At 53.5% G+C, this 20,171-nt stretch overlaps 1 protein-coding gene across 3 annotated transcripts in view; it reads right to left on the bottom strand.

The window, feature by feature from the left end:
• Positions 1-1,527: 1,527 nt before the first annotated feature.
• SFSWAP (splicing factor SWAP) overlaps positions 1,528-20,171 on the bottom strand; it is a 32,366-nt gene continuing 13,722 nt past the window's right edge. The window contains exons 8-18 of one of the 3 annotated variants that reach the window (XM_049769202.1): positions 19,016-19,256; positions 18,475-18,606; positions 16,445-16,538; positions 16,202-16,373; positions 14,030-14,260; positions 12,926-13,116; positions 10,942-11,207; positions 5,985-6,104; positions 2,292-2,447; positions 1,904-1,976; positions 1,528-1,765 (exon numbers count right to left, since the gene is read on the bottom strand). In XM_049769202.1, the coding sequence (XP_049625159.1) occupies positions 1,700-1,765; positions 1,904-1,976; positions 2,292-2,447; positions 5,985-6,104; positions 10,942-11,207; positions 12,926-13,116; positions 14,030-14,260; positions 16,202-16,373; positions 16,445-16,538; positions 18,475-18,606; positions 19,016-19,256 (1,742 nt within the window). In that variant the 3' untranslated portion in view covers positions 1,528-1,699. Of the gene's footprint in view, positions 1,766-1,903; positions 1,977-2,291; positions 2,448-5,984; positions 6,105-6,156; positions 6,484-10,941; positions 11,208-12,925; positions 13,117-14,029; positions 14,261-16,189; positions 16,374-16,444; positions 16,539-18,474; positions 18,607-19,015; positions 19,257-20,171 lie in introns of those variants that run through there. The other 2 variants (XM_049769204.1, XM_049769203.1) reach the window with 2 other exon arrangements.

Below are 20,171 nucleotides of genomic sequence, written 5' to 3'. Positions count from 1 at the left end.
CTGCGCGCTCCCAGCTGCAGCCTCTCCAGCCAGGAAAGCGGTGTCTCTGGAGTCTCTGGGATGGAAGGTCCCTGCGGGCACGATCTGCCCTTAGGTGCTTCCCAGAGACCCAGAGACAGAGGGGGCAGGGGCAAGCGGGCAGGACGAGGTGGATCTGCAGCCCCTGCCCTGTGCTGGTGTCGGAGGCACAGTGGCCCCAGTAGGCTGAGCGTCCAGATCTTGTGACCCTGAGGAAGACATCTGGGTTTGTTATGGGGCCACCACACCCAACAGTGCTCATTCAGCAATCAACTGGTGGGCTCAAGACCATATAGGATGCTGGGGTTCAAACCCTGGTCAGCCATGTGCAAAGCAAAACCCTCCCCACAGTGCTATGGTTCCAGGCATCTGGTGGCAGTCTCAGGAGGACGGGGTCCGTGGTACAGGCCAGACTGCCACAGCCGAGCATGAAGCCACTTTCTACCCATCTGTAGGGAGCTGTGGGGCTGTTCTGTCTCCCGGAAGGTTGGGTGGGGCAGCTATTACTCTACAGTAATGCCTTTCATGTGGGGCCCCCTTTCCCCACCTTTGCAGGAACAAGTCCCTCAGCCCCTCAGCTAAGGGGCATGTGGGGGAGGGGGCTGGCTGTGGCCACATTAGCACACGTCTCAGTGGGGACCATCCCAAAGGTCAGGCCGCCTGACTCCTACCCCCTTCCCTAGGGCCCTGCTTGATCAGGGTGCATGGTTTGGGCTGCACAGCTGCTTCTGACATGCACCCTAGCCAGGCCGTGGCCCCAAGGCTCCACTCCCACTCAGCTTCCGGCTGGTGCTTCAGGGCAGGTGACAGAATAACTGCTAGGGTTACCGCAGTTAACCCCAGTGGGAAGTGGGAGCTTCTCAAGAAGGGAGCAGAGGCGGCGGCTGTGAGAATACAGTTAGGGTGGGTCTGCCTGCCTCCACAGCTGGGTCCCTGAGCACCCTCAGGAGATAGCGCAGAGAAGAGCAAGCCCAGAAAACAGGATGGGGCAGGAGAGTAGTGGGGAGGGTGTTTGCTGTGCACAAGGCTGACAGGAATCCCTTCCCTGACACCCCATACGCTCCCACCGTGTCACCAGATTCTTGAGTACAGACCAGGGGTAACTCTTGATCACTGCTGGGTGTGGCCCCAAACCAAGAAAAACCAGAGAACAAGCGAATGAAATGAGAAAGAGCGAGCCTTACTTTCCTGCTCCACTTGGGCAAATAAGGTAAGCTGGAAAGTGGGAACTGTGGGTGGGAAGGTGGTGTAAGTCCTGTGGCCCGGGTACGGCCATCACACCGACTGCCCCCCTCGCTCATCCTCCAGGTCTCTTGCGGTGAGCCCGACCATGTCCTGGAAGGCACCACTCTGCCAGGCTGGCAAGATGGAGTATCTGCAGGCCGTGTCTGAGCCAGGCCTGATGGGGGTGGGGGCACCAGGAGCTCATCTCAGAAAAACTTGAAACTGAGCAAGTTCCTCACCCGAACAGAGACAGACAAGGAGGCCAGCGGCCCTAAGCTGCTAGCTAAAAAAACGGTGTTTCCCATTTATTCCATCATACATTTCCACAGAAACATGATAGTATTTACAAATATACAGGTGAGGAGGCTGCTGGTCGAAACCCTTAAACTGAAAACGTCGTCAAAAGTGACTTTACAAAACCGCAGAGTCTGGGGAGTCAGGGAGGGGCCCCGCCGTCTCAGGAGGCACTGGTCTGCATGTTTTTGGAAGCTGCGAGCATTGCTCTGACTTTGGCCATGAGGTCCTGTGAGGAGAAAGAAGGATGGTTCTGTGGGCAGGAAATGGGGTGTACTGGTTCTGTCACCAATGGGGGAGGCCTGTCCCCCCACCCGCTGAGGGAACAGCGGATCCCGAGGGGCTGGAGCCCGGCCGGCCACCTCACCTGAGTGATTTTGCTCTGTACAGAGGATACGATCGCTGAGGAGATCTGCCCATCCTTTTCCTGAGAGACCCCCCTGTGGAGAGTGCGGTGGTCAGTGGGGAGAGTGCACAGCCTGCCGGAGCCCTCTGAAGCCCACACACAACTGTAGGAAGTGACCTCAGAGGAACCTGCTTCTGATTCTCCTGGGCCTGGGCACAGTGCAAGGGGCAAGCACCTATGTATACTGGGCCAAGTTGAGGGCCTGGTCTGCCACTGACAACCACATGCCCACGGGCCCTGGGCCCTCATTCCCCGAGACAGTGCAAGGACAAGCCAGGCTGAAGGCCCGGCCTGCTAGCACCCCTGGTCAAGACCCTCCCTCAGAGGGCTGGACGAGCCCGGGGGTCACCTGGAGCGTTCCTGGCTGGAGCCCCGGCTCTCCACGGGAGAGATGCTGGCCGAGTGCCGGCACGGGGCCGGCTTGCTTGGGGACAGGGACCGAGACCTGGCCTTGGACTTGGTTCTTGACCGAGAACGCCGCTTCTTCTTCTTCTCATGGGGGCTTCTGGAAGGAGAAGGTGTTCAGACTGGGGAGACCATGAAGGCAGCTGGAGAGGACCAAGCAAAGCAAGCGCCATACCCGCTGTACTCACGTGCATGCTGAGCCTACATCGATCCTCATCTTCCCCTTCTGTTAAGGGCTTTCCTCTATCTTTCCCGGCAAGCAGTTGGATGGTGTGATGTTGTCACTTAAAATTTCATTTCACTAACGCTGCTGATCACTTGACTTACTCGTGGCCTACTCTGCTTTGATCCCCCGGCATAGTAGATAGTCCCAAGAGCACCAGAAATGACTCAGTAGAGGCAGGAATAGTCCAAGTACCTCTCTGAGCGTGGTCCCAAGTTCTCCCAGAAATAAGCTGAGACACTCTAAGATGCTGCCTACATGTGTTGGAAGGAGGCTTTGTTCTTCTCTTCCCATTCACTCTCTGCTTCCTGACCAGATTTGGGAGTTTAACCCTTTGCTTTGTTCTGGTGGGGAAGTCAGTGGCAGCTCAAAGACACCCTGATTCTATTGTGAACAACCAGTCTGCCAAAAAGGCCTTTTATTTTCCCCCTTCCTTCCCTTTAGTTTTATATAATTGTTTTCCTTAAAGTTTTATATTTAGGCTCCATAATTTACAGTCTTCCTTTTTCTTTAATGTGAGAGAAACAGACTGTGTCCACACCTACTGAAATAAATTTCCCATTTATAGGGATGGAGAAAAATTTCCCATTTATTTTGTAAGAACGTTCGATGAAATGATTGGTTTCTGGGTCATACCTGGCAGTGCTCAGGGATCACTCCTAGTGAAGCACAGGAAGACTACCTGCAACGCTGGGGGCTCAACCAGGGTCAGTCATACATAAAGCACAAGCCTCGCCCACCGATCCTCTCTGGACCAATGCACCAAATGCTTTGATGGCCAAAGTACCTTGCATTCTGGGCACACATCACAGCCCATCCCATCATAAATATTTTGTGGCGGGGATCAGGATACTACTGGTTCAGTGCCCACCAGAGGAACCTTTCCTCCTGCATGTGCTCTGGACTGTTGTGCTCTCTCCGGCCCTGATTCTTCCTCGACAGATTTCCAGAACCACCTCCTAGTTTGTGAAAACCCTTTTGCCTGGTGTGTAAAGCCCTGTCCGTGGCCACTGTGAGATTCCCGCTGACGCGATCCCCGTCAGCACCATGAGGTGCATTTACTGCATCTCCATCTGCTCCAATAGAGCTTGCGGGAGCCTTCTTCCAAGGTCCCACTTCCCAACATACTCTAAGACCTTCCCTTTTCACTCACGTCTCTAGTATATTTATATTTACAGCAATAATCTGCATGGATGTGTTAAATGTCCTTTACCCTTTTTCCCTTCACCAGGCCCAGAGCATGTGTGGCTCTAATTGAGACACTGTTGGCTGATTTCTGAAGATCCACCGCAGGGGACTATGGGTGTCTCTCTGGCCTCTGAGGACTAACTAGTCACGGCCTGAGGACAGTGGGGGAAAGAGTCTAGGACTGAAGCGCATCCCCAACCAACTCACTGGTGCTCAGGACAGATAGGCGGACCAAGGGCAGTCCAGCATGCCCTGAGCCCTTGCATGTGATGTAGCCCGTTTCCAAATGCTAAAGGCCTCATTAGGGATGAACCTCAGAGAAAAGTGAGCCCAGTGCTCACGGTACATAAGGAACTGGCTCCATTCCCACACCAGGGTAGGGTCAGCAACAGAGATCAAAGCAGAAGATGGACAAGGATCAATCATAATACTGGGCTGGGGACCAAGAGCACAGTGGGGGAGGGCACCTCTCTTGCACGCAACCAACCTGGGTTCACTCTCCTGCCTATGGGTATATAGACCCCAGCACCCCAGCACTCTGAGCACAGAGCCAGAGGAAGCCCTGAGCACCACCAGGTGTGGCCCCAAAGAACATGGGGGCTAGAAAGTTAGGACAGGGGTAAGGCATTTGCAGGGTATCCTGAGTACCACCAGGGGTCACTCCTGAGCACAGAGCCAGTAATGTCCCTGGAGCATCAGGCGTGCTCCCCAACCCCCTTTAAATTTTTTTCTGAAGACCAGTTGGACTGATAGCACAGAGGTATGGCATTGCATGCATCTGACCTGGGTTCAATTCCTGGCATCCCACATGGTCCCCTGAGCCTGCCAGGGGAATTTCTGAGCGCAGAGCCAGGAATAACCCCTAAGTGCTGCTGGGTATGGCCCAGAAAATATAATTTTTCTGAAAACCAAACAAAATGAAGAAAACCTCTTCACACCTAGGGTTCACAATGATGTGGTAACAAGGGTTAGGGCTCTCCTTCAGGGAAGGATGGATGGATAGGAACTGGTCTAGACACAAGGGAGAGAGGTGAGGGAGACGCCAGAACAGAGCCCATGCATGGCACAGCACTCCTGCCACAGCTCATTCACAGCCCACGTGCCCATAGGACTCATCCTACCGAACTAACAGAAGACCCAAGTTCAAGTGTTCCCCACCGACAACTGGAATGGGGCGTCTTTTTGTTTTTGTGCCACACCCCAACAAGGGGAAACAGTATGAGTCTTGCATGTATGAGGCCTTCAGTTCAATTGTGGACCATGCTGAGAAAACAAATTCTGGGGCCGCAGAGACAGCATTAATCTCTTGCTTTGCCTTGTATGCAGCCGTTCATTCCTGAACACAAAACTGGGAGTAAACTCTAAGCAGTGGCAGGCATAGTCCACTGATGCCCCCTTCTGTTAAGGCATTCAAATTTCTGGGTACAGTAAGAGAAAACCCTTGGGTGCTGTGTCCTCACTGATAGATACACCTAACTCAGTGACTTCTGACCAGCCTGTGACCTACACCCAAGGCGTTGGGCACTTCACCTGTTGCCCAAGGAGTAAAAGCTCCAAACTACCCCCTCAACTATCTCTTAGCCCAGTGGTTTGCAAGCTGCGGCTCCTTACGTGCCGGGAGGCTGTTCCAGGAGTCAGGACTCTGCTCTTAGCCTCTGTCAGTGCATGCCCTGTATGGCTCTCAAAATACATTTCAATCGTGGTTTTGGCGAGATTTGGTTCAGTTGAAAAAAAAAAAGAAGGTTGCCTACCACTATCTTAGCCCCTGCTTGGTGTAAGGCAGTCATGAGCATCATTCCTGAGCCAGTGTGCACAAGGGCCTTGCCACACCGACCACGAAACGGCTCCTCGTGGGCCTGTCTCCAGGAAGGACCACAGCGGCAGCCTTGAGCACTTCAGGACCTACCGACAGTCCTGTGCCTTGGGTCCCCAAGAGCCCCCAAGAGCCCCATTCTTGACATGTTTGGTCTTTGGGTCACACCCAGTAGGGCTCAGAGCTTACTCCTCAGTGCTGAAGACAGAATCCCCAAGGTTAACGTGCATTAGTCAAGCACGTTAGGCCCTGTCCAACCTTTCTGGCCCTAATGAACTCTGTAGGATCACCCCCCTGGAAGATTCTAAAATCCGGACTCATATACTCTGCAGTGCTGTGCCAATGTAGCTGTGAACATGTCTGGCAGGGCTGTAAGACCTTGAGTATGGGGGACACAGGCAGTGGCAACTCACCTGGACCGGGTGCGCTTCCTACTGACTCCGGGGCTGTTGCTCACCCGGTAGGCGGTGGGAACGCTCCTCTCTTCCCTCCGTCTCTCGGGGGAATGAGCTCTTCTCCGAGGGGACCGGGACCTAGGCAAAAGGAGGAGGTGGTTGACCTGGCTGTTGTCTGATAGGGGCCCCGCCCGGCGACACAGTGTGGGTTCAGGGCATGATTGCCCATCTGAAGACCCAGGGGGCCTCCCACCCAACCAGGACACCCAGCCAAGTCCGCACCCACGGCAACTTCTGGGGCTCGAGCCCCGCGGTGCTGTCCCTCGGCCAGCAGCGGCCACGCCTCTCTGATCCGGGGCTGACGGTGTGTTTGGCAAACTCGGGTCTGAGGTTTCTCTTCTTCCCCCTTGGCCTTGTCTACAGTACCCAAAGAAATTTCAGCTTAGCAAAACGTGCCAGAATCAGGTTGGGAGAGCCGGTCGGACTGGAGGCGTCTCCGCCTGCCAAGGACCTAGTGCTGGAAGGAAGCATGGACGGGTGAGGACAGTGGAGATGTGCCCACAGAGCCCTGGGTCAGGTCACTGAGACAAGAAACCATCTTCACTTTTTTACTCTTTTCTCACAGCCGGGAGAAGTCCCAAGGTCCATGGGGCCACAGGCCAGGAGCCATGAGGCTCCTAGAGCCACCTGTGGGGATGCTCAGTGTGGGGGACCTGTTGGCTGAAACCAGCGCAGATCTTGGGTTTGTTTTCAGGGTGAAGACACTGTTTCAAGGAAGACCCACAAGGAGCAGAAATACTGAGGGGAGGGGATAGGGTGCACAGGCAGGCAGCAGAAGGGACATGGAGGTCCCCATTTCACCAGCCAGGTCTGCTAGGTTGAGCTGGTCACATTCATGGATGCTCAAGTAGAACTTGACAAACAGCTCAATTTGATTCAAAAAATCGATCCTGAACCCCGGGAAGCCCTGACTTTCAGCCCTATGTTGCATGGCAGGGCCTCTGGGGAACACCCCTCAAAATCAGCCTGGAAGCTACACAGTAAATTCTGAATGTCTGTTCTAGTTAGTACTCCCTGCTTTTCCTGTTAACTAGGCATGTAAATCCTTGCAAAGATGCAAGGTGAGGAAAAGGGCTTCTTTGTAATCCTTAATTTTTGATCTTTGTGGTTTTTTTTTTTTTTTTTTTTTTGGTTTTTGGGTCACACCCGGCAGTGCTCAGGGGTTACTCCTGGCTGTCTGCTCAGAAATAGCTCCTGGCAGGCACAGGGGACCATCTGGGACACCGGGATTCGAACCAATCACCTTTGGTACTGGATCGGCTGCTTGCAAGGCAAACACCGCTGTGCTATCTCTCCAGGCCCAATTTTTGATCTTTGGGTCACACCCAACAGTGCTCTATGGACCATGAGATGCCAGGGATCGAACCTGGGTTGGCCATGTACAGCCATATGATACGCCCTGCCTGCTGTGCTGTTGCTCTGATCTCAAGTTTTGTTTTGTGAGTAAACCACTGCGACATGGGGCCTGAGGATAAAACAACCCATGTTCAAATGTTCCAGCCAACAAGCCCTGCTTCACCCAATAACCCTTGTGGTCCAACCTTCCTTGCTACAGTCTCTTTATCCCCCTACATGGATCCAGTTCTGAGGACACAAGGCCCCCCTCTAAACTGACACTGGAATGAAGCTTCCTCAGGGTCTGCATCTCCACATGCTCCCCTGCACTTGCTATCAGCCAGCCTGATAGCCCCCACGGGCACGCCAACACACCCCTCTAAGGAATAGGCTTTGGGGCAGTGAGCTTTGGGGTTCATTAGGGAGAAAAGGGAAACATGGTTCTCAGCCAGAGATGACTTCCTTCGACCAGCCAGATGTTTGCACACGTATTTTACTATTGTAATGTTAAAAATTGGCTAAGGGCTAGGAACAAAACAGTACATGCTCAGCCCCAGTTCGATCTCCAGCACCACATATGGCCTCTAAGCCCTGCTAGGAGTGATGCCAAAAAAAAAAAAAAAAAAATCAATGCTAAGGGCCAGGGAGATGCTATGTGCGGGAGCCCCCCAATCTGATCCTCTGTACTGCATGCCCCCCCTAAACACCACAGGGTGTGCATCCCATCCCCAAAAGCTATTAAAAACAAGCCAGCCAGCACTGAACTGAACTGCCAGCCCTCCCCACAAGCATCTAGAACCTTCCTCTAGCCAGACACCTCTAAGTAGACTATCTCAGAAACAAACACCAGAGATGAGCTGGTAAGAAGTTTGGAAAACAAACCGTCTCCAGCTTTCGTCTTATAAATTCAAGATACTTAAACTGTTAAAGTGGCTTTTAACATTAGGCAACCAAAGGTCTCATAGTGGAGAGCCTAAGGAGACAGGCATGCAGGCAGAGAAAAGGCTCCAGCTCTGACCAAGACAGTGACTGACAGCTAATGACAGTTATGGGACCACTCAGGCCCCTTTCCCCTTTGTGACTGAGATTTGATCAGTAACAACATTGTATCTCAGTGACCCAAGAGATTAAAAGGCAAAAAGAAAACGATTTTTCAGGATGGGGACCCAGTGTCACTTGTAAGGCAGACGCAGTGACTAATGGGCCTCAGTCAACCACAGAAACGGGCTATGAGTGCCAATGTCAGCCTAAAGGTTTCTGCAGCAGCTTGTGGCCCATCCAAAAGGAGGGAGGAAGACCGCAGGGGTCAGAGGGTGCCCTTAGCTCTCCAGTCACTAGTGACTTGGAACATCTTGGTTAAATGTTATTCTTGTTACTTCAAGAACCTGTGGAACTGAGAACACTAGCCTGCCTCTCTTCTTTTTTTCTGGGTCAGTGTCACTACGCACTGTACCGTCTCTCTGGCTCCCAGCCCTTTTCTTTTCTGAGTTCAGGCTCCAGCACTCAGATTTGGGCTGCCATAGTGGATCCCTGTGGTGAGGAAGGCATCACCCAAGGACAGCTCTGCCGTAGCTGCCATGTGCTCAGCAGCACCAGCCTCTCTCCTCTGCCTGGCCCAGAACAGGCAGCAGAAGTTCATCTTCCTTAGGTTTTGCACTGCTCCTTGTCCTGGGCCTCCAGACTATTAGCCTTCAGGACCCACAACCATCAATCTCACCTGGGTCACAGACTGCTGACCTGCCATGACCCTCAGTCAGTCACGTGGTGTCAAGGGTCAGCTTAAATGATGCCTGGTGAATGCTCACTGGAGTCATATTTCAGAGTTCTATTTTCTAACATTTTGCCCAAATACAGAACCAAGCAATTAACTATCTGATTTACCAACTGGCTGATTTAACAAACACAAGCAGAAATTCCCTTAGAAATGGCACTTCAGACACAAAAGCAGAAAGGCTTCGAGATCCAGAAATGAGCTCTGCTCTCTGACCAGGTGCTGTAGGCCCAGTGGGGTCTCCAGAGGCAGCAACACTGCTTTCCAACCACACCCAGGAGCAGGCACAGCTGGAAACATAAGTCTGGTAGTCCAGTAAATCTGAGAGGACCCACTGGGAAGACACACTGCTGTACAGCAGCCATGATGTGGTGACAGAAGTGTCCTAATCAGGATGTGAGCCCAACGCATCCAGGGCTCCAGCAGGCCAGAACTCAACATTCACCTGACAGCTGGCCACAGCCATACCTCTAACTAACTGTGAGGTCTACGGGGGCGGGGTGGTGGTAGTGGTGAGGGGGGATGGTGGCCATGGCAGCCAGCTTGTCCTCAAAGTGGAGGCAGGCACTCTGCTCGCGCGAGAGCAGATCCCACACAAATATGTTCATGAGGTCCGGCTGAGCATGGGCTCCTAACATAACCCTGAGATTACCCTGAGGACCGTTGCTGTCGGAAGCACCTTGCCCAAGTAGTAACTGTGGCCCCGCAGAAGAAATGCAGCCAAGGGGCAGCCTGGGGGGACAAAACCATATGGAGGCAGCTGTGGCCCGGGGGCAGAGCAGGTGAAGGCCCAAGGTCAGGTCCCTGGCACCGGACTCATTCCTAGGCGCTTCCAAAAATAAAAAATGAGGGGCTGGAGAGACAGGGTTTTTGCCTTGCATACAGCCAACCCAGGATAGACCCAGGTTTGATTCCTGGCACTCCATATGGTCCCCCAGGCCTGTCAGGAGCAATCCCTGAGCACTACTGGGTATGGCCCAAAAACCACACCAAAAATGTTTTAAATCAAGTTGTTCAATCTGACAGAAGACTTTGATTGTGCATGCATGTAAATCTAAGGATGACGGAACTTATAAAAAAAAGTGCAGAGACATGTGCACAAGTCTTCTTGGAGGCACAGCCACAGCATCACATAGGTAGGCAGGTGACCCACAGGCCTGTCTGGAAGAGGAAGGGCACCCTAAAGGGTGTCTTGGAGGCCGAAGGCAGTCTCTCCAAACCCAGACTACAAGCCCCACTCTTTGAAATAGTGTCTGCCAGACTCTGAAGGGAGACCAAGTGAAGGCCCACGTGTGCTACCAGCACCAAGGACACGGGTTTGGGGCAGTGGCACAGGCATGGCACTGGCCTGCTTCCCAAATCGCTCTGCAGAGTTGGGAATTCTCTAGCCAGCCCTTCCAGCTGCACTGACCCTGCTGCTGCCTGCAGGGAACTCTGCATGGGGTCAGAAGGGCATTTGTAGGGGGCACTCTTGGGCCCCAGGGTAAAAGCCCAGCCTCATTCATCCATCTCCCATGTGCCTGGCTTCCTTCTGAGACCGTGAGAACTTTCAAAAACAAGTTTTAAAAACCTAGAAGCTGGGGCCGGAGCCAAAGGACAACAGAGAGAGAGGGTGTTTGCCTTGCACAGAGCAGGAATAAGCTCTGAAAACCATTGTGTGTGGCCCCAAACCAATCCCCCTGGAAGTAGATTGGAAAAACACACACACACACACACACACACACACACACACACACACACGAAGAGGGTGAGGGGTCCAGTGATCCCTGTCCCAGTCACACATGTCCCCTCCCCCCCACTGGCTCCCACCTGGAGCGCCGTGCAGTCCGGTAGGCACTGGGAAGGCAGTGCTTGGCCTTGGAGTGGGACCGGCACCTGGACTTGGCCGAGGAGTGGTACTTGGGGGAGCGCGACCGAGTCCGGGAACGCTTTTTGTGCTTCTTCTTCCTCTTCTCTCTCTCCTCCTCTCGGGGTGGGTCTCTGCTTCTGCTTGGGGGCACTTCGGGGGGCTTGGCATCCATGGCCGGAAGGGACCTGGCCCCAGTCAGCAGAGGACAGGGCGCCACAGAGGCTTCCTGGGGATTGAGGGAGGAGTCAGGGAGTGAGAGGCTTGGCAGAGCTCAGGGGAGGCGGGTAATGCTACACACTGCAGGACAGCCAGGGCAGCCCCTGCATCCCAGGGACATGTTTAAGTTTCTGTCTGCTGATCTGCAGAGGGACTGGATAAAAGAAACGTCAGGCTCTGGGCTCATTTCTCTGCTTTAGTGGGAACAAACAGGACACAGGACGCTGTGTGGACATCTGGCAGACAGCAACGCTCTGTGAACAGGTGTGTACCTGCTGAAACAGTCGCCAGGATTCAACTCTGTTGACAAGTGCTGCCAGGTATCTGCTCTTCTGCCCATGGGCCTCATTCATGGGTCGCTTTCAGCCCCCTCCACACAGCAGCCCAGGCCAAACTACTCTGACCATAAACCGTCAGGCAACAGGCTTCTGTCCAGCAGAGCCACACTGGCTGGGGCCCAAGGCCAGTGCACAAATGTACCCGAGGTTGTCCACTACTGCCCAGCAGCTTCCCTGACTGGGGGATCCCATGGAGGTGCCCACTGAGACTGAGGGCTCCCCAGCCTGCAGCTAGAACAGCAGGAAGGTAGGTGGGTGGAACAGACATGGAGGCCACGTGAGGGGCAGAGCGCCCTTTGTCCTGGAGACCTTTCCCAAACTCAATCTCTGCGCCACACAGCACACGGGGACCCCATGACGCTCAAGCAGGCCTCTCCCTGACACAGCGGGGTGGACAACTCAGGGATGCCTGCAGGAAGACACAGGGGGCTGCAGAGGGCAACAGGCAGAGTTGCTTATTCGGTGAGTGGCACCTGCAGGGCCAGGAGCCACACTACACTATCCACCCCACACCCCCAACATCCAGGCTGGTAAGGGTGCTGAGCACAAAGCTCACTTGTAACAAATGCCAATTCAAGAATTCCTTTCAACACAATTCAAGGCACTGAGCACCATCTGCTGCTCCTTTTACGTTAGTGAGGGAACAGTTCAGAGCTACAATCTCACACTAGAGACAAACCCCACTCCAGCAAAGCCCCAAAGTGAGGCACTCCTTTCCCCAAAGCCCTAAGCTTTCTATTGAAATGTTAATAGCACCTGGAAGTTCAAACCCGCCCACACCCGGGATGGGGGAGGCGTCACCCGGAATAAAGAAGAGTTTGGCTGGGGGAGGGAGAGGAGCTGCGTGGAAAAGGCAAAGGAGCTGTGTGACGGAATGCACACATGGTTATTCGGACAGTGAAATAAAGCTGGCTGACTCCTGAAACTAACTAACCGCCTGTGAATTTCTACACCATTATCCTGCACTTTCAGACCCTCCAGTTGAAGGGGCTATAGGCGCCATGCTGGGCCCGACCAGGGAGGCCTCACCCCACCACGCATGTTCACATGACACACATGGACTCTTTAGACATATTTTATAATACAACACCCCAAGAAGGAAAGAGGAGACGCCCCGAGGCCTGACGCTAGAAGGATGAAGAGCTCCCACACAGCCAGCTTGGGACAAATGGCTGCTGCCTCAGACTGCCTCCTGAACATGCTGCACCTCGATGCCCCAGGACCCATCAACTGTCCTCGGTAGCCCAACTCCCTGGAAACAACCTCTCGACTGCCCCTCGCAGCCCCGTGTTCCCAGAAACAGCTCAGGACACTGCAGGTTCTTCCCAGAGCTGAGTCTGATTGAGACTTTGGTGGCCGCTGGCCTAGATGGCTTCTGCTGCCTGCTCACCTCCACACTGCAGGGACTTTCCTCGGCCCTGCCAACCTCGGTGTCAGGCACGGGGCTGCGCAGGGTCTGCAGGAACAGGGCAGCCTTCCTCTTCCGCTCTGCCTGAAGTTGTTTCTCCTTTGACTCCTTCGACGCCTGCGCCAGCTTCTCCCGGGCAGCTGCTGCCAGCCGATCCTCCAGCTTCTGCTTGGCTGAAGGAACACACACACAGGGAAGGTCAAGTCTTGGGTCCATGGCACTGTCTCTGGCTACATGTGTGACCAGAGCCTGTGAGAGCTCAGAACATGGCATGGACATTCAGGGAGCTGTGAGAATGCAGACTTCGGGCGACCACCATAGACCTGAGTCTGGAACCTTCTGGCTGGTCACGGGCTGAGTACTAGTGCAGTGGAGTGCACTTGCCTTGCACACTGCAGATCCAGGTTCAATCACCATTATCCTATGGCCCTCTGAGTCAAGGGTGCAGAGCTAAGAGTATAAAACTTGAGCACCATGGGTGCGGGGCACCATTATCTCCCCCAAACATAGATCCTTCAGGCTGGTGCTAGTGGAGGTGAAGGCTCTCCAAGCTGCTTGGGCCAGTCAAACATGGACTCAAGACAGGTTTGTTTGTGGAAGGCACCTGTTGTCAGGGCAGTGCATGCGTCAGCAGAAACCCTTTATTTTCTTTTTGTTTGGGGGAAATATAGGGAGTAGATAGGTCACACCCAGCAGCGCTCATCAGTATACTGCATGCAAGACTTTAAAGTGTGCCATCTCTTGGGTCCATATGAACCATCCAACCCTTTTTGTTTTTGGGTCACACCAGGGCTGGTTGCATGGAAGCAAGTACCCTCCCCACTGCCCATCGCTGTAGCCTTCACCCTCTTTTCTAAAGGCGGACTCACCTTCACTGTGTGTACAGCGAAGGCAGCCGCAAAACCAGTCATAAGACAAGTGGGCTGTGCTGAGTAGGGCCAAGGGATATGCAGGGGAAACCCCAGCAGGTGGTGCATGGGCCAAAACAAACACTGCTCCTTCCTTGCTGCCTTGCTGGACAGCGGCAGCCCCATCTATGCCTAGGGCCTCCAAGACACAGTCAAGAAGCAGCACCAGTGGACAGACCTTGTTTGGCTTCCAACTCCTCCTGAGTGAGCTGCGGCTTCTTCTCTTCCACCACCACAGGAGGCAGGGTGACAGGTGGGTGGGGGGTGGCGGCATTGCCCACATTCTCCTGCCCTTCCCTGCTCTCATCGTCCTCGTCGCTGTCATCGTCCAGCCTCACACGATTCTTCTCCAGAGGGAGCAAGTCATTTTCCTTAACCTTAATGGCAAAGCTGATGGGAGCGAATGAGGCTGCAGACAGAGGGATGACAGATTTAGAGGTGGTAGGAGTTCCAAAAGCAGCCACAGGCCCTGTTCCTCAGCACATCAGCTGGGCAGTGGTGGAACTGAGGGGCCTGCCCGGCGACACCTCTCCACTCACTGCACCAGGCACAGAGCGTAGAGCCGCCACCTGTCCTATTAAAGAGCCACTTTCTACTTCCTGTTGGGTCTTTCTTGTTTGAGCTCAGTGCAGAGCTGTGGCTACAACACTGGTGGGAGATGGGCTCCCTGTCAGGAGGTGACTTGAAAGAAACAAGAGTGAGAGTGGCTTCTTTTTAAAATGCATACCCAAGGACCAACTCCTTTAGGGCTATGGGAATGGGGAGCTGACTTTATGGGGCGGCAAACACGGCACACTTCCGGTCTGTGTGGAAAATGTCTGCACTGGTTGTTTCGGTTTAGTCACATATGCAGTGCTCAAATTACTCCTGGCTCTGCGCTAAAGAATTCCTCCAGGTAGGCTCAGAGACCAGACAGAATGGCAGGGATCATCAAACCCAGGTCAGCTGTGTGCTAGGAAAATGCCCTCCCACTATGCTATCATTCTGGCCACTTCGTATCTTTGAAAACCTGCTCCGTTTCTGAATTCAGCTCTGTCTGTCCCCTGTCCCCCAGGACTACTCTTCACTCGGGTGACAAGCCTGATGGAAAGGTCACCATCTCAACATGTCTGGGACTGACAGATGTTCATGCCCAGGACTGAAGCCTCATCCCCACCCTTTCTCCCTAGGTAACTTGACCTTCCCTGCAAGACCCCGCCCATTCCTGGGAGGGGTCTTGGAAAAGGTAGATAAGGTATGGACCAGAGGGGATTAGGGCTTTTGGCTGGCTCTCCTGCTTCTGGTCTTTGGCCAGCTAGGAGGTGAAAGGGAAGATGGCTAAAAGGAGTTAAGACGCAGGGCTAGCTAAGAATGGTGAGTGCTTGAAAGGTTATGATATAGGCCACACACATGTGGTGGATAGGGCATGAATAAAGCTGATGCTTCCTGATGCCTGTCTCTGGATGAGTCTGATTCCGCTGTTCACCTAAACCTGGGACCCGCCAGCTGAATGGGGGTTGCGGAGCCACATGGGCTGGGATGGCAGAGAGAAATCCACCTCCATCCCTCTCTATCCAGATCCATCTTTAATTATTTAATGCAACAAGGACCAGTGTGTTGTTGAGACAGAGATGATCTCCCCTTTCCACAGCAATTAATGAAAAACTTTACTTTGGTTTCTGGGTCACTATTTCTAGTTGAGCTTGGGGACCATACAATGATGGTAAAGAATCCAGGGCCTCACATGTAAGGCCACTGCTCTACCACTCAGCCACCTATCTCCCTGGCCCAGTAACAACTCCATTCTCTATCTTCTATGCAAGAGTATTAAGGGGGCTGGCGAGGTGGTGCTAGAGGTAAGGTGTCTGCCTTGCAAGCGCTAGCCATGGAAGGACCTCAGTTCAATCCACTGGCGTCCCATATGGTCCCCCCAAGCCAGGGGCAATTTCTGAGTGCTTAGTCAGGAGTAACCCCTGAGCATCAAACGGGTGGCCCGAAAAACCAAAAAAAAAAAAAAAAAAAAAAGTATTAAGAAAGTCGGGGTAGGGAGGAGCCCTGCTAGCCTGGGCTAAGGAGCCAGGACTTCCTGCCTTTAACCACTCTGCTTCCCTAGCCTGTAGGACGGGGCAGAGCCACCTGGTGAAGGCAGTGGTTCTATTCTCCTCCAGGTGGGATCCAGAACTCCTACAAGACACCTGAGCTCTGCACCATGTGCAGACAACCCTCTCCGCTGTCCCTCAAGTGTCCCTCACTCCGAGAAAGGACAGACTTCACAGGAATAAAGTCCCCAGTGGCCAGCCAAGGACGCTCACGACAGAACCGGAGAGAAGCTGAATACCGGCGTTCTCAGGGCCCGCACCTGCTCCGCTACCTTTCACGAGCTTGCCGTCCGCCAGCGTCTTGCCAGAGGCTGCCTCTTTCCGCCCCCCGGAGCCTCCTCGGCCTGACCCGTCCACCACGTCATCAGGTGCACCATCCTCCCCAGCCTCACTGGGGTTGTCAGGCACAGACTGTGTGGATGCCTCCTCGGAGGCTGCTGCGGTCTGGAAGGCAAACAGGGTATGAGGCTCTGTGGGAGAGACAAGCTGCCAGCCCTTGCGTAGCATGTGCATACCTTGGCGCTTTCCCTGCCCTCTTTCTGGAGGAAGAACTGTTTTTTGAACTCGTAGTAGGCGTTGTACTGGTGCCATGGCTGCAGGAACTCGAATCTGGGGAGAAGCAGAGCATGATGCAGCCCCAGGGCACACCAAGACTCTGTGGCCTTGAGGGTAGGTCTGCTCTAAACCCTGCGATGGTTCACAGAGACCACACTCACTGCAAATGCATGCTCGGCCACCCAAGGCATGGAACAGTATAAAACACTATTAAGGGCCCGGAAAGATAGCACAGTGGCGTTTGCCTTGCAAGCAGCCGATCCAGGACCAAAGGTGGTTGGTTTGAATCCAGGTGTCCCATATGGTCCCCTGTGCCTGCCAGGAGCTATTTCTGAGCAGATATCAGGAGTAACCCCTGAGCATCGCCGGGTGTGGCCTAAAAACCAAAAAAAAAAAAAAAAAAAAAAAAAAACCCCCCCCAAAAAAAAACCCAAAACCAAAAACAAATAAAACACTATTAAAAAAATAGGTGTGTGTGTGTGGGGACCTGGAGAGATAGCACACCAGGTGTGGCCCAGAAAACAACAAACAAAAAAAATAGATGGGTGCCTACTTTGGGGGGGGGGCACACCTGGTTTGCTCAGGGATTATTCCTGACTCTGCACTCAGAAATCACTCCTGGCTGACTCGGGGGACCATATGGGATGCCGAGGATGGAACCAGGTCCATCCTGGGTCAGCTGTGTGCAAGGCAGATGCACAGCCCATGTGTCTACATTTTTATGGCAAAACCTTAAAGCCACAAATGCACCTTGCCTTTTTTTTTTTTTTTTTTTTTACCAACCCTCCCCTGCACCTTGCCTTTTAATTTTGGCAGCTTCCATATTCTTCCTTAAAAAGCAAAATGGGGGCCGGGCGGTGGCGCTAAAGGTAAGGTGCCTGCCTTGCCTGCGCTAGCCTTGGACGGACCTCGGTTCGATTCCCCGGTGTCCCATACGGTCCCCCAAGCCAGGAGTAACCCCTGAGCGTTACCGGGTGTGGCCCAAAAACCAAAAAAAAAAAAAAAAAAAAAAAAAAAAAAAAAAAAAAAAAAGCAAAATGGGCGGGGCCAGAGAGACAGCATGGAGGTAAGACGCTTTACTTTCATGCAGAAGGGCGGTGGTTCAAATCCCGGCATCCCATATGGGCCCCGAGCCTGCCAAGATTGATTTCTTTTTTTTTTTTTTTTTGGTCATACCCGGCAGCGCTCAGGGGTCACTCCTGGCTCTGTGCTCAGAAATTGCTCCTGGCAGGCTCGGGGGACCATATGGGATGCCGGGATTTGAACCACCGACCTTCTGCATCTGAGGCAAATGCCCTACATCCATGCTATCTCTCCGGCCCCTCAAGAGTGACCCCTGAGCACAGAGCCAGGAGTGACCCCTGAGCGCTGCTGGGTGTGACCCAAAAAACAAAAACAAAAAAAAAGCAAACTGGGCTGGAGAAAGGACAATAGACAGGGCACTTGGCTTGTACTTGGCTGACCCTGGCACCCTATTAGGTCCCCTGAGGTCTGTTGGGAGTGATACCTGAGCATGAAGCCAAGAATAAGCCCTGAGCACTACCAGATGTGGCCCAAAACAAACAAAACCACACCAAAAATAGTGCAAAACAAACCAAAACACAAAGATAATACCCTCCAACGAGAAGACAAGCACAAAACACACTTCTCTGAACATATAAGAAAATTTCAGAATATAGAGCCGATCCTGCCATGTTAGTCTAGATTTGGGGCAGGCAGAGGCCATAGGGCCTGGGGGTCCTATGAATGAAACCAGGCGCCTGCATGCCACACAGGTGCTCCTTCCTAACAAGCTGTACAAGCTGTTTCTCTGGAGCACAGAGCTATATTCATAAGCTTGAATCATGCCTGGCAGGCTTGAGGATCATACAGGGTGCCAGGAATCAGACAGACATTGGCTATGAACAAGAGCCCCCAACTTCCCCCACAATCCTACCGCTTCTTAGATTTGCCCGCGTGCCACCTACCACGTCATACGCCTTCACCTCACCTCTGGTCATTCTTCGCCCGAACGCTGGTCTCAAATCTCAGGCCGTTCCGAGACACATACTCAGCTAGCTTGTCAATGACGGGCTGGATGTCCGGTGGGGGGGGAATGATGGCGGCCCCTGGGGCCAGGGCACTGTGGAAAGAGCTGAGTCAGATTAGGCATGAGGGACTTCCTTGAAGAGTGGCTGTCTCATGGGAAACCAACCCTAAATCATCCACTGAAATCAGAAACACAGTCCAAATACCGAGCAGGAAGACCACTGGCAAAGGCAGCCAGACTGCTCAGCCAACAGTTCACTTTCTATTCCGGTAGTTCTCCAGTGAATCAGCAAGAATCAACTCAAGGCCGATGCTTGCTGAAACAACCCCTAATGCCCACCACCCACCGCTGATATCAGACAGTCTCAGCAAGAGGCTTTTCAGAGTTTTGCATCCCAGCTAAGCTGCAGCATTCCCCTGGGACATGACCAACTGTGGCCCAGTGTGGGTCTTAGTCATGCCAGTCAGTGGCTTTAGCTCAAGCCCTCCCCACCTGTGCCTACCTTGTGGTGATAGTGGTGGCGGTCACCACACTGCTTGTCTCTGCCGTGGTTGGGGGTGGCGGTGGTGTGGTCCCCGGTGGGGGTGGCGCTGTGGTTGTCACACCACCGGAGCTGGAGACAGCCACCCTCGCAGGCAGGGTGCTGTAGTAGGTGGCGACGTCCACTCCTGGCGGTGGAGGGGCCAGGCAGTAGGTGCCATCGGGCAGCATGTAGTAACTGTAGTACATGGCTGCCACAGTTGCTGCAAAGGCATGGGCGGTCTGAGAACTGTATAAAGACATCATACGCCACGACCCCCTGGGTAAGCCCACCTGCACCAGGTGCTCCACCAGGGCGCTCGGGTGGTCTGTGTGGCTCCTCTCTGAACATGCAGCTTGCAGGGCAAGGGCCTTGAACTATATGTGGGCAGTGTAGGGATCATGACAACCAGCAGCAGTGTCCTGCCTGGTGCAGACATACAGGCCAGATGGGACGCCGGGACACTGTGGACAGCAGCTGAGGCACCACCGAGTAATGCCTGCAGGCTTGCTGATTCATCTTTTGGGAGGAAATCATCAAATCCAGCAAAATTACAGAAGATTCAATGGCTCAATTAAAATTCTGTTCTGGATAAGGATGCATGAATTCAATTTCCCCTCCAGTGGAGGCTAGAAAAACGGTTCCCTTAATGAAAGCATTTCATTTGAACTTTCAGTGCATTTCCTCTGAAACAGAAGCTGGAGCTTTAAGTAACAGCCCCTGGCCAGGATCAGAGCGAGGGTAGCAACAGCAGGAAGCCCTGTCTGGGGCTCCAGGCTAACCCCCACAGCTTCCTTCCAGTGTCATCAGTGTCTCTGAGCTGTTAACCCCACCACAGCAGAAGGCAGCCAGCCAGCCAGCCAGGTGATCGTGGGCCAGGGTCCCTCACCCTCGTACACCACACATGGACCAGGTGAGCCTGGGGTTCAAGCTAGAGTACCCCAGTATCATGTACCAGAAAGTCTGGGATTCTAAGGGAACAGACTCCCAAACAACCCCTCTGAGAACACACCAGCCCGTTCTGTGTGGGGGCTGCAGGAAGCAGGCACAGCACACCCCTCTCCACCTTCTGGGTCCATGTTAGTGGCTGTGTGCCCTTCTGAGAGATGCCCAACCCCCAAATCTTCTGTAGACAGAC

The sequence above is a fragment of the Suncus etruscus genome, chromosome 2 (genome assembly GCF_024139225.1).
Source record: "Suncus etruscus isolate mSunEtr1 chromosome 2, mSunEtr1.pri.cur, whole genome shotgun sequence".
NCBI classification, from domain to species: domain Eukaryota; kingdom Metazoa; phylum Chordata; class Mammalia; order Eulipotyphla; family Soricidae; genus Suncus; species Suncus etruscus.
Note: the sequence above shows the minus strand (reverse complement) of the source record. Positions and strands in the feature narration are given on the sequence as shown.